This window comes from Dermacentor andersoni, chromosome 8 (genome assembly GCF_023375885.2).
Source record: "Dermacentor andersoni chromosome 8, qqDerAnde1_hic_scaffold, whole genome shotgun sequence".
NCBI lineage: Eukaryota > Metazoa > Arthropoda > Arachnida > Ixodida > Ixodidae > Dermacentor > Dermacentor andersoni.
In genome coordinates, this window is record NC_092821.1 from 65,438,398 (window position 1) to 65,452,496 (window position 14,099).

General features: G+C 51.6%; 1 protein-coding gene across 6 annotated transcripts in view; it reads left to right on the forward strand.

Moving 5' to 3' along the window:
• Positions 1-1,592: 1,592 nt before the first annotated feature.
• LOC140219807 (uncharacterized) overlaps positions 1,593-14,099 on the forward strand; it is a 91,456-nt gene continuing 78,949 nt past the window's right edge. For 2 of the 6 annotated variants that reach the window (XM_072289723.1, XM_072289721.1), the window contains exons 1-2: positions 1,991-2,626; positions 6,776-6,982. In XM_072289723.1, coding sequence (XP_072145824.1) covers positions 2,551-2,626; positions 6,776-6,982 — 283 coding nt within the window. In that variant the 5' untranslated portion in view covers positions 1,991-2,550. Of the gene's footprint in view, positions 1,915-1,957; positions 2,627-4,184; positions 5,253-6,775; positions 6,983-14,099 lie in introns of those variants that run through there. The other 4 variants (XM_072289720.1, XM_072289718.1, XM_072289722.1 and 1 more) reach the window with 4 other exon arrangements.

Genomic DNA, 14,099 nt, shown 5'->3' on the forward strand with positions numbered 1-14,099 from the left:
CTGCTTTCCATTCGGCGCTGCTTGGTGCAGGCGCACAGACTTGGTGTGCACCTGCTTTTTGCACTGGTCTTTGAACACATCGCTCGCTGCTCGCACTTATATATAAATACGAAGTGAGCAAGGTGAGCGTCGCTTATCGCGGAAGTGCTACCGTGTGTGTAAGCGCGCAGCAATGCTGGGAAACATTCATACAAAAGCAAAGGGTCAGGAAACTGCGCTTTGTTTTCCATTACTTTGTCATGTACCTTCGCACTGGGTAGCGCCAAGCGATCGCTTCTAACAAACGCAGAAATGAGTTTTTGCAGCGCGTGTGGCGATTAATTGACTCCCACCACAGCCATGTGAGGTGCGACTCCAGCAGCGGGGCAGTTACCCTGCAGCCGGCTGCGAGGAGGTGGCGCTTCAGTTTCTGCATGCCAATAACATTCCATTTTTTGCGTGTCAACGCTCGTGATTGGGCCAACAAAGTTCACGCTGTGTTTAGTTTCCCATTGCAGATTGAGGCTCGCTCCGTTAGCATCCACTAAGTTCTGCATGCAGTTGTATGCGGCCCATTCATCACTGTGGATGGTGGTCCCCGGTTCAACGTAGGCTGCCGCGTCCCGTCTGTCGACCTTGAATAGTCGGAGCTGCCCGGTGGTCACGCAGATCATGCCGAATACCCATGGTCCACGATCTGCAATGCCGCCGTGATTTGGCGGCTCGGCGGAACGTTGTCGCCCGTCATCAGGGGGCCTCGATTGTATTTTCGATTGCCGCGAAGGAGGCATTCATCAATTTGCACGATCCTCCCGGCCGGGGCCACGGAGTGGGGGTCGCGCCAGCAGCTCGTCCCGCACAACCTCACGAGCTATCGCGTACGGGCGTTCACACGCAAAAAAATAGAAAGTTATTGGCAGAAAGTGAAGCGCCACCTTCTCTCCGCCGGCTGCAGAGTAACTGCACCGCTCCTGGAGTCGCACCTCACATGGCTGTGGGGTGGGAGTCAATTAATGGCCACACGCGCTGCAAAGACTCATTTCTGCGTTTGTTAGAAGCTACCGCTCGGCGCTACCCAGTGTGAAGGTACATGACTTCCGCGCTAAGCGACGCTCACTTTGCTCACTTCGTACTTATATATAAGCACGAGCAGCGAGCGATGTGTTCAAAGACCAGTGCAAAAAGCAGGCGCACACCAAGTCTGTGCGCCTGCACCAAGCCGCGGCGAATGGAAAGCAGCGACAAGCGATCGTATAAAAGCCTAGTGCAAAAACCAGACGCACACAGATCTGCGCTCGAAAAAGCAACTGTATAAGAGCCTAGTGCAGAAACCAGGCGCACAGCAATCTCCGCTCGGAAAAGCGCGGGCAAGCACGGAGCGAGCCGCGCCAATCCAATCCAGAAGCCAGAGCAAAGGGGGGAAGTAATGTGTGACGCTAAGCTCAGTGTTACCCGAATGACCCTACCCAGAAGTATCACCAGCAGTTTCCAACGGCGCGACCTTGACGCAGCGCAATTCACGTCGATCGCAGCGCCGCCACAAAATTTTTCGTCGTCGCGCGCCCGACTGGCAAGCATGCGCCACCCCATCCGTTGGCCGCACTCAACCGTTTTCTAGTACACTCTAGGGCAGGCGGCAGTAGCAGGAGAGCGACTTTGGTCACAATGCCGCAGTGCTTTCATAGAATAAATAACTTCTTTCTCAGGATACCTCAGACCATCGTCAGGCACCCCGCGGTCTGTTCCACTGTCAGGTCCTATAGTCCACGTTTCGCAAGTGCCGGTACTTCCGCAACGCATCTGGAACAAGGGCGAGAGTATTCGGAGTTTCGCACGATTACCCGTTCGTCTGCTGACACTTAATTGTAGGAACAATCATAAAACAATACCTCTGCCAAGCGGTCAAGTTAAGTGCACTAAGGAGAGCTTCACTCGGTAAGTGCTCTTTGAGAAATCTAAACGTCGCGAGTGGAGTGACGTTGTCACTCGCAAGAGTGTGCACTGCCGAAATGGTGATCACGCGAACTACTTGTGCTGCAATCGCGTCTTTGGTCACTTCTGTCGCTTCTGTTATCGCTTCTGGTATCGCTTTTGCTTCCTCGTCTGTATACATATCGGTGGTGCTGCTTTGTCTGTTGCTACTGTGGTCATGCTGTTGGTGTCATGTGCGGCGGTTTTTTTGCCGCGGAAAAGTTCAGCGCAGAAGTGCGTCGACGTCTCACAATAGGAAGAAGTTTCCAAGGCTGCTTCAGCAGCCAGATGCAATGTGATGCTGGTGCTCAATATGTTTTTTCGCAGCGGGACGACGGCAGAGAGTGACAGTCACCCTTTTCACTGTGATCCCGTGGACGCTGCCATGTTTAATCACATGTTGATGCGTCCATTGCTTGCCTCAACTGCCTCCGTGTTTACAATGGATGCGTATGACGCCGGTGCGGCCTAACAAACCTCTGTTTCGGGAGACGTCGTAGGCGGCGACTGGGTGAAAGACACGTAGCTTTGGCCACAGAGAGAACGTGAAAAAGAGCTTTCGGAGCTGATTAAGTTGTCCAAACGGCGCGAGCAGCGTATATGGTGCTTCTTCTAAAAGTGGGGCTAAATATATATTCCATTGTATCCAAACTTTCCGCTCATGAATTGAATCAGGGTTAGTGTGTTTCACTCATCGTACTTTCTTTGAAAAATATTTTGAAGCACCGGCTTGTCACATTTCTGATTCGGCAAAGTCTGTCGGTGCGGTCACTGTCTGATTACTTTCTGCCTCATTGCACGTGGGTGTGCTCAATTGCGGTATATTTATTATTGCTGCACACGCTGCTTGAAACGTAGCCGTTTTGTACATTTAAATATCTTGTAGCAAAGATATCTCTAGTTACTCTTGTGGACTTTCACAAAACATTCAGCTTTGACCATTTGTGTGCTGTCGGTGTAGTCTGTCATTTATTGTAAGTATATGGTTCACATATATTGAAGTGTGCACCCATTCACTTATTGACATGTTGGCGATAGAGTGGGCGTAAGATTCCATGCCAGTTAGGGTAGATGTGTTTAGATACTGCATGTGAAACTTTCTATGACAGGAAGTGGCACTACCTCCTTTATCATTCTTTAACAAGCGGTACTCACTCTTGCTGACATTCCAGGACTGAGGACCTTTCTTTGAAGGTTATACCCGTGTCACACGGGCGTTTGGAAGGCCTTCCAACCGATAGTCAGTTGACTCAAAGGTCAAGTTCGAGCTGCTACACGGGCGATTTCGAAGGCCGCCAAATCAATGGTCTATCGAGTAAACGGAGCACCTTACAACTCTATCGAAATCTCGATGGCCTTTGAGCAACGGAAGCGGAAACAGCGCGAACATGCCCTCTCGTTTACAGTGTGCTCGTACTCACGGTTAGAAAGAACAAATCAAACCAAATGCTCTAAAAATACTATATATGAGTGTTATCCATTATTCAATAAAGTGTTTTTGCCACTTGACATGTGCGAACACACGCTAAAACAGCCGCCGCATCGAGCGGCGAAAACGATGCCGCAGTTTCGCTACTCAAGAACTTAAAAACTAAACATATATGTTTGGCAATGTATAAACAAATTTTTTAAATGTATAAACAAACATAAAAGAAATTATAGTGCTTTTAAATGGTTTTATATGTTGTTTAACTTTTCGTCACATGAAAACGAAAATAAATATCCGCAGCGCCGCACAATTTTGCGAGAAACGCCTGAACCACTCAACGGCCTTTCAAAAGTGCCGTGTAGCAGCGCGACAACTCCTTTGAGTCGATAGAGTTGTGGCGTTTCAAGGGCCGTTGACTGGAAGGCCTTCCAAATGTGCCCGTGTGACACAGGTATTAGAGATGCAGCAGTGGTGGATGAGCAAATACCTGTATCCTCGAGGAAAGCCATACATTTCAAAGCGCGAGTAACACGTACCTATAGTTGCAGCAGCGGTCCACCCAATTGGCCACACAGATTCATTCCATTCCTTAATATGCCCGTCAGTATTTTTGCAGCCAACTATTGCACACGTCTTGAATCCAACACGATTGGAGAGCAGTGCATTTGCAAAAACTTAGTTGCATTTCTGACAGCTGATTGCACAGAAGAAAGGTAGAAATGGTAATGGCTTTGTATTTTTGCGCTGTCGCTGAGGCCACATGCGGCTTGCTGCCGAAAGTGCCATCTCATTTCTTTAATTAAGCTGCACATACGAAATTGGCTTTCAGTAACAAAAACGCGAGAAACTGATGTCATGTTCTGACGACTGAGAATAGGATACACATACGGTACTCATTCTTACCTGCTGACTGGTAGTGAACCTGCCATCTGTGATAGGTGTGGTGAGAGGCTGGCTGGCGTTTTAGTGGAGTGATGGGAAGCAGAAGCTGAACAAAAAAAGCACTTTCCTATAGCATACCGATGCCACATTCCCCTTCATCCGGTAATGTTTCTTGGAGCAGAACCAAGTTCTAAATTTTTTACAAGATGTCAATTTACTGCGCATTATAAACCCACAATATTCATAGCACATGCTTTCACGAGGGGCTTAACTGATTTTGGAGGACACCACGGAATAGGCCGCTTGAGTTGGAGGAGGCCAGCACTGCAGTCAATCAGTGCTGAATAGTCCGAGAAATAGTCGAGGCTGAAGATCAAGTCACAGGAACGCTGTTCAAGAACAGCGAAATAAACAGAAGTGTTGAAACGAGCAACAGTTACTTGGGCGCTGGACATACCAAGGATAATGGGCGTTGCTCTGTCAGCGACCCAGATAGCATGAAATGCGGCAGGTGTTAGGACTTCAGATGGCAACGAAGGTGGTAGCTCATCACTGAGATATGGGCTCCAGTATCAACAAGCACTGGAACAAATAAACCATCGACTTCTACATTGACCATATTGCGTCTGGTCAGCAGGGTGAGAGGCATTGGCGGTGAGGTTGACAATGCAGCATCCACCTCCGGGAGCTCCATCTTTTAGTTTTACGAAGGTATATGCCCAGGTCAGAATCACGCCTACAGGTGCCAGGGCTCGGGTGACCTGGACGGGCATCGACTTTCAGGCAAACGGGACTGGTGACTGCTCGGCGACGATGATCGACCGCGCCGTGTGGTTGTACCGTCAAGTGTCGTGCAGGTTCATCTCAACTTGCAGCTGGAGATAGCAAAAAACGCTATCTGGACGAGGCCTGTTCAAGAACGGCATCGATGACCAACAGTTGCGACAGTATCGGGCGATGTGCCCAACATGGCGACAAGTGAAGCACAAAGGTTCGTTCAACAGTGTTCGCCACCCTGTCATGTTGCGAGAGCCTCGAGGGATCTACTGATTTTTGGTATGCACGATCGAAGGACGTGCGGAAAGCCTGGAACTGGTCATGGTACATACTGAATGCAAGCCGATACTAGCGAGTTCTTGACACACAGTAGCCTGAACAGTGTGAACCATAGGAGTGCATGTATCAATTACAGGTGGGTATCGAGCTGCAGGACACATGGCTTTCAACTTCCTCTGCACAATCTTCGTCAGCTGCTTTGAAGGATGCTGCCGGCGAAGGAGAGTCCTGTCGGTCATCACAAGAGGATGTTGCAGCCGTATTGGGAAGCCATGCAAATGACTGATGCGATGACTTTTCGCTTGCTCAAAACGTGTGCATTTCGTGATAATATCATTAACCAAAGCATAGTTCTTACAAAGGAGTAAATTGAAGGCATCATCAGCAATACCTCTTTAGGCGTTAGGTTTTAGGCTAGGTTAGGTTTTAGTTTTAGGTTTTTTAGGTGTTAGGTACGGTAAATGGCTGTGAGTGTAGGTTATGGAGGTCCAGGATTGTTCTCAATTTGAAGAGATTAAGATATAATTAGTTAAGAGGAAACAGGCTAGCCAACCTAGTCATAGTCAGGGTAAAAGTAGATGACAAGACAAGGGTAATTGGAGATAAGTGGTAGGTGCCGTCCAGGGCCATTGAAGAGTGGCACATACCCAGTGAACCAGCATGGCATCAAAAAGGTTTGTTGAAGAGCAGCACATAGACAATGTTACATGCTCCCTCAGCAGTTACAGTTCCCTCAGCACAGCAGCCAGTTGCTCTACCCATTTGGCCATAGACTAGCCAGTGGCCAAAGTTGGCAGGAAAGAGGTTAGGTGCGGACATACATACTTACATACATACATACATACATACATACATACATACATACATTCTTGCTTGCATTTATGCACACACACAGGGAGCTACCCCTAACTGGATGAAATTCCTAAACAATGCTGTTTTATTTAAAAAAACATTTTGGCAAGCAATGTAATGTGTAGGGTACGTAGCCGACGGGCTATCAGGGTTATAGAATAAGTACCAGCTGAACTGATGTGTCATTGTGGACAGCAGACAACTAGGTAGTGTGATGAAATGGAAATTTTGCAAGCACATAATTCAGCTGGCACAAGACATGGGGATCTTAGAGTGGACAAATAAACAGGCCGATAATGATGACCCAAGTATGTTGCAGTCTATTTTCATTATTTGGACTACACCGATAGCATTAGAATATATCGCAGGAAAAAGTGTCTGACATATGTTCAACTGTCATAATCCTTTCCCAGAAAAGAGGTTGCTTTGCTTTGGAGTAATCAATGTGGTTTACCACCTGTAGCCTTTTAGGAATACTGAACCGAAAGGGTTATGTTGTATTCCAAGGCTATGCATTGTAAAGTGCCCCTGCATTTATTCTGTTGTTGTATTTACCTCTTTTCGATACCGTAACAGCACTGCAATCACCCCAATTATTTTCTGCAGGCTTCACAAATGCGATGAGCCTAGCTGAAAGCATTCCTGCCAAAATGGAATCCCACACCCCTTCCAAGGTCATCGGTCAGGTCGAGGTTAGCATGCAGTGCAGCTTGCCTCTGGCTGACAAGTCTGTTGGATGCTGCTTCAAAGCATGGAGTGAGTCTAGGAGCGTGCAGACTACAGAGACTCTGGAGCAGTTAACCTCCACCTCAGGTGGGCAGTGACTGGCACTTCTCTTACATTTGTTTGCGTGTGTGAGCATTGTGAATGGCCAAGTCTGAGTAGCTTGGTATCACTTGCTAAAGTGTGTGTGACATTCTGCTGCCGAGGACAAATTAGCAGGTTTGCGAGCCTTGTTTGCATACTGATTGGAGCAAAATTCAGAAATAATGCTGTGCTGATCACATTGAAGCAACTAAGATGGCAGAGTTTAATTCAGAGCCCTCATGACTTGACTTTCTTGTAGGCGTGAAATTGCTCTGTGATAATGTTACATTCTTGAGTGTCTCATTTATGCTTAAAGCGGTGTATTTGTGTAAGAACGGGAATAGAAATGCAATGCAGAATGTCAGTCGACCTTTTGTTTAGGCTGAACAAAATTAAAACAAAATTCTTTAATGCAGTTAAGGATACTACAAAAAAAATATACTTTATTGTATCAATGTGCTAATTCATTAAGGGACGCAGAAACCACATGTGAACTGTCAGGAATATTTTCTAGGACAGCTTTGAGTCACGACATCCAACAGCACATCATTGGTAATGACTAAGCAGGACTAGGCATGTGCATCAGTGTTGTGGCGACCATCCGTCACTTTGTTGTAGAGCTGTGCACGGGCTCGGGCCAGCCCGAAAGCCCGGACCCGGCCCAGCCCGCGGGCCGGGCTCGGGCCATTTGGAGATTCTCTCATTCGGGCTTGGGCCGGGCCCGCGCCAGGCTTTCTATGTCTCGGATGGGCCGGTCGGGCTCCCCAATCTCGACTGCGTACCTGATGCGAAAGTATGCTTGTCGTCTTGCATGTAGGTACAGCAGGAAGTGCAATGTATTTATTCATCAAAAATGAAAACAGTCTCGCAGTGTACCTAGACTCGCCACGGCAGTTGGGCTGGTTTCACCATCACTATATACGTACATACATATATACATACATACATATATACATACATACTTACGTACATACTTATGTACATACATACATACACACATTCTTGCTTGCATGAATGCACACATACACGGAGCTACCCCTAACTGGATGAAATTCCTAAACAATGCTCTTTTATTTAAAAAAAACATTTTGGCAAGCAATGTAATGTGTAGGGTACGTAACCGACGGTCTATCAGGGTTACAGAATGGCTACCAGCTGAACTGATGTGTCATTGTGGACGGCAGACAACTAGGTAGTGTGATGAAATAGAAATTTTGCAAGCACAGAATGGTATCAGCTGGCACAAGACATGGGGATCATAGAGTGGACATTAAACGGGCCGATCTTGATGACCCTAGGATCTTGCAGTCTCTTTTCATTATTTGGACTACACCGATAGTTTTAGAATATATCATAGAAAAAAGTGTCTGACATGTTCAACTGTCATAATTCTTTCACAGAAAAGAGGTTGCTTTGCTTTAGAGTAATCAATGTAGATTACCACCTGTAGCCTTTTAGGAATACTGAACCGGAAGGGTTATACAGTCGCTGACCGTTTATTCGGACCTCACGAGGACTGCAAAAATGTCTGAATAAACAGGTGTCCGAAAAAGCAGATTAAAGGAAAAAAAATTAAATCCTTTATTTTCATGCACTTATTCGGGCTTGGCAGTAGGCTTAAAGAAATCGTGAATGCGCCGTTGCACGCTGTTACGTTTACGCGCAATCAGATGAGCCTGAATCTCGGAGAGGGTCGTATGGTCACTATAGGTGGCTGAAAGCACAGTCACTGCTGGTGCACGCTCCGCATGCGATGGCAGCATAGCACATGGTGCGTCATCTTCCGACTCGGTCATTGTCCGGCGGTGCAGCGCAAACCTGAGGAATGATCTCGCCGTCGTCAAGTTCAGCGCATGTCAGTACAACAGTGTCAGCACCTGTGAAACTTTCAAATGAAACGGTGTCCGGAAGTGCAATGCAACCACTGCGCAGGTCTCGGCAGAACATTTTCAGCATCGATAGGGGCACATCGGAAGGCGACAAATCCTAGGCCTCCCAGCACCCGCTTGCCGGCATTCCCCAGCGCAGTCTGCGCGGGCACTGGCGGCGCCATTTAACACTAGACGCGATGTTTCCGTATGCCGCATTGGATCAACGGAACCTCGACACAGCACACAAAGCTAACACCACCATGCCGACACCAGTTGCACAAACGAAAAACGTGGCCTACTCGCAGCGTCGTGGGCGAAGAAACAAATCCGCTGCTGGATTGTCTTTACATGGCTTACTAAGCTGAAACCGGAATTGCTGTAGAACCGCTCTATCGAACCAGGCAGAAACGATGATGATGAGCGGGGATTTGCAGTAGCAGCAGCAAGGAGGCCTCGTTCAAAACAAAAATGGCATTCAGCAAGTCAAACCATGTACCGGTCAGAGTCGGTGCATGGTGCTCTCGATCGAGTTGACTCAAGGAGTGTCCAAGAAATCAGATGAGAGGTTGCGAGGTGTCCGAACTTTTGGCAGTTGTTATACATTATGGTCTATGGGGAGAATGGCGGTGCCGCGAAGCAGACCGAATAATCGAGCATGTCCGAATTTTGGGAGTCCGGAAAATCAGTCGGCGACTGTATTGTATTCCATGGCTATGCTTTGTAAAGTGTAGCAAGTAGGTGACGCCCCCTCGGACATAATCTTGGTTTGCCCGCCAAGCTCGGCGGCCTGCTATAGCTCGGCAGGCAACAGTGGTCACCCGAGCCACAATAAACACCGACGAGCACGGCAGCTCGCTGGTCAGTAATCTTTCAGCACCACCACGCTGAGAAGCCCTCCCTTGTTCACGACCCGGGGTGGATTGTGACACTGGCGGCGAGGATGGGATCCTCGTGACTCAGGCGAAGAAGCTGGCGACGAGTACCTACGGAGCGTCCTACGCCTCCGCGAGTGGCGAAACACCGCCCCCCATTGCTGTCGCCATGCCGCTGTACGGAAGGCTCGAGCCGTTCGAGGGAGATGGGTCCGCCTGGCAAATTTACGAGGAGCAAGTCCACGTGTTCTTCCGGGCAAACGACACACCCGAGGCCAAACAGCGGGACATTTTCCTAGCCAGCTGCGGGACCCGCGTCTTCAGCCTCTTGCTCGACCTTCTGAAGCCAGCCAGGCCGCACGTTAAGACGCTGGGTGAGCTGCTTGCCATACTGCGCTCGCATTTTAACCCAGCACCGTCCACGCTAATGGAGCGTTTCCGCTTCAACAACCGGAGCCGCCGGGAAGGAGAGACCCTCGGGTAATTCGTTGCTGCGCTACGAGGGTTAGCGAGTGCCTGCGCCTTCGGGGACCAACTGGACTCGCTGCTCCGGGACCGTTTCGTCTGCGGTATCAACAACCCCGCCATGCAGACGCGACTCCTGGAGCTTCCCGACCCGTCGCTGGACGACGCCGTGAAGGCAGCGCTGGCAATGGAAGCTGCCGCCAAGGACGCCGGCGAGATTTCCCGTGCGACTGGCTCACCGTCGGCGGAAGCGGCGGTCAACAAGTTCGCGACAAAGGGCAGTACCTGCGGTCGCTGTGGTGGTGCCCACTCCCCTTCACAGTGCCAGTTCTCTCAAGCACAATGCTTTACGTGCGGGAAAACTGGGCACCTGGCACGTGTATGCCGAAGTGGGAGGACGAACAGCAAGCTGCAGCCTGATTCAAGCCCAGGTACAACACAAGCCTGCGGCCAGGGTAGCCGTCGCAAGGGTACGCGGCGGAGGCATGCAGCAGCAAGGACAAGTTCTTCCGCGGCCAGGCTCCACGTCGTGGCCGAGGACCCGCCGATTTTCGACATGCGGTACACAGGCTTTGTACCGTCGTCTGTGCCGCCATACATGCTGACCGTCGAAATCTGCGGGCACCCCATTTCCATGGAGCTGGACACGGGGGCCAGCGTGTCTGTAATGGCCGGGAAGCTCTTCAAGCGGACTTTCCCCGGCGTGTCCGTCGAGGCTTCGGGCGTGATGCTGCGCAGCTACTGCGGGCAACTCTCCCAGGTCCAGGGTCAGGCACAGGTCAGCGTTCGCTTTGGCGACAGGGAGGCAACCCTTCCCCTTTACTTAACGAAGGGGTCGTCGCCGACGCTGCTGGGCCGAAACTGGATTCATGTATTGGGCGTTCGTCTGCCACAGTACCAGAAAGCCAGCCTGCATGTAGTGCAAGACGTTCCGAGCCTCCTGACCCAGTTCAAGTCCCTGTTCCAGCCAGGGGTGGGCACATTTGCCGGCACGACGGCTGGCATCTATGTACCTGAGGGAGCCCGGCCACGCTTTTTCAAGCCTCGCCCACTGCCGTTCGCCCTGAAGGACGGGGTTACCCAGGAGCTGCAACGGTTGCAGCGAGAGGGCATCCTGGTGCCCGTAAAGACATCTGAATGGGCCGCTCCCATCGTGCCAGTCCTCAAGCGAGATGGCAGTGTCAGAATCTGCGGGGATTTCAAAGTTACCATCAACCCCGTCGCTACCGTCGAGAAGTACCCGCTGCCCCGGATTGAAGATCTCTGGTCAGCATTGTCCGGTGAACAAAATTTTACCAAGCTCGACCTCAGAGATGCTTACCAGCAGCTGGTGCTCCAGGATGCCTCCCGGAAGTATGTCACTATATCGACAACTTTGGGACTCTTTCAGTACACGCGCTTACCGTTTGGCGTGGCCTCAGCCCCAGCCATATTCCAGAGGGAGATGGACAACCTCTTCAGGGGCATGAGGCACGTGGCGGTGTACTTGGACGACATCCTGGTTACTGGCAGCGACGACGGGGACCACCTGCAGAACCTGCACAACGTCTTGGCACGACTACAGGACGCCGGCCTCAAGCTCAAGCTGGAAAAGTGTGTTTTCCTAGCCCCCAGCGTTGAGTACTTGGGACATATCATTTCCCAGGCAGGCCTAGCCCCGGCTCCCCGCAAAGTTGATGCGGTGCTCAAGGCACCTAAGCCCCAGAACAAGAAGGAGCTTCAGAGCTACCTGGGCCTCATCAACTTCTACAGGAGTTTTCTGCCGAACCTGTCGCAGCATCTACAGCCGCTCCATCTTCTGCTTCGAGATGGTCAGCAATGGGTCTGGAAGAAGGAGCAGGACCAGGCTTTCCAGCGCAGCAAGGAGCTAATCACCAAGGCTCCAGTGCTGGTGCATTTTGATCCTGCTAAGCCTGTAGTCCTTACCGTAGATGCATCGCCGTACGGTGTGGGAGCCGTCCTGGCACACCGGGACAAAGATGGCCAGGAACACCCCGTGTCGTTTGCTTCCCGACGGCTTCATGCTGCAGAACAACGTTACAGCCAGCTGGACAAGGAAGGTTTGGCCCTCATGTTCGGTGTCGAACGCTTCCACCAGTACCTTTGGGGCCGGAAGTTCGAGGCGGTCACAGACCACAAGCCGCTGTTGGGGCTGCTGGGGCCTGACAAGGCAGTTCCTGTGCAGGCATCGCCTCGAGTAGTATGCTGGGCCTTGAGGCTGGCAGCTTACAGCTACCAGCTGGTTTACCGTCCGGGAAAGGACCTGGGACCTGCTGATGCCCTGAGCCGCCTGCCCCTGCCAGAGGTGCCTGATGCTGTTCCAGAACCTGCTGAAGTGTTCATGTTGGAACACGCGTACCCGGAGGTGCTCTCCAGATCTGCGGTATCTCAAGCGACCAGCCGGGACCCAGTCCTGTCTCAGGTGGTCAAGGCGGTGTCCCGTGGAGAGGAATTGGTGCAGCAGGCCTATAGCCACAAGGCCGCTGAGCTGAGCTTGCAGCAGGGCTGCCTACTGTGGGGTTCGAGGGTGGTGATCCCACAAAGTCTCCGGTCCAGGGTTCTGCAGTTGCTGCACGCGGGTCATCCAGGGATAGAAAAGACTAAGATGGTGGCCCGGTCCCATGTTTGGTGGCCTGGCCTGGACCAAGACATCGCGCATTTGGTGCAGAGCTGCCAAATCTGCCAGGAGAATCAGCGAGCCTCGCGTCGTGTGGAAATCACCCCCTGGCCGTTCCCACAGAGACCCTGGTCCCGCCTACATGTGGATTTTGGGGGACCCTTCAAGGGCCATTACTTCCTGGTGGTGGTGGACGCCTTTACAAAGTGGGTAGAGGTTATACCTGTCACCACCCCATCAGCAGGCGCGACCATTGCAGCGCTACGACAGGTCTTCGCCGCCCAGGGGTTGCCAGATGTCATCGTGTCCGACAATGGTCCTGCTTTCGCCAGCGCAGAGTACCTGGCCTGGCTGACGAAAAACGGAATCCGCCGGATGATGGTTCCACCGTACCACCCTGCTTCAAATGGTGCAGCCGAGCGGGTAGTGCAAACTATCAAAGACAAGCTTAAGAAGAGCCAGACTGGGGATTTCCGGACCCAGATTGCTCGGATACTATTCCAGTACCGGACCACTCCTCACGATGTCACTGGCCGTGCCCCCTGTGAGCTCCTGCTGGGTCGGATGGTCAAGACACCCTTGCACGTCTTGCATCCGGACCTTCGATCCACAGTGCTTTTGAAGCAGCTGAAGCAGAAGCTGGCTGCTGACCAAGGATGCCGTCCCGGGCCTTTGCCAGAGTCGGGAGCTCCAGTTTTCGCCAGGAACTTCCGTCCTGGCTCACCCTGGTCTGCCGGACAGGTGGTGTCTCCTGCCAGCGCCTCATCGCTGCTCGTCCGCATGCCAGACGGGGCCATGTGGCATAGACACGCCGACCATGTCAGACCACGCCTCGGGACCCGGCCAGCACCCTCGACTGCCACTGAGTTCCAGCCCGCAGGAGGACTAGCGGCAGCACCAGTCGCTTCTAGCGGAGTACCACCTACCTCGGAGGCGGCAACCGTAGCCAGTGGTGCGGCACCCGTGGGACCGGTGTCAAGCCCGGCACCACTCGCAAGGCCGACCACTACGGACCCCCCGGATGGAGCAAGGCTGGCTCAGGCAGCACCCGGCGTTGCCACACCCGACCCGTCAACACCGGTGCCCAGGCGGAGTACTCGACGACGGAGGCCACCAGACCGTTACTCGCCTGGGTAGCAGGCACTGTCGACCCAGCAAGGGTAGAGGCAGAGCCTCATAGTGTGAACTTGGACATTTGTTTGAACTTGGACGTTTGTTTTTTATTTTAACAAAGAAACTGGGGGTGAGGGGTTGTAGCAAGTAGGTGACGCCCCCTCGGACATAATCTTGGTTCGCCC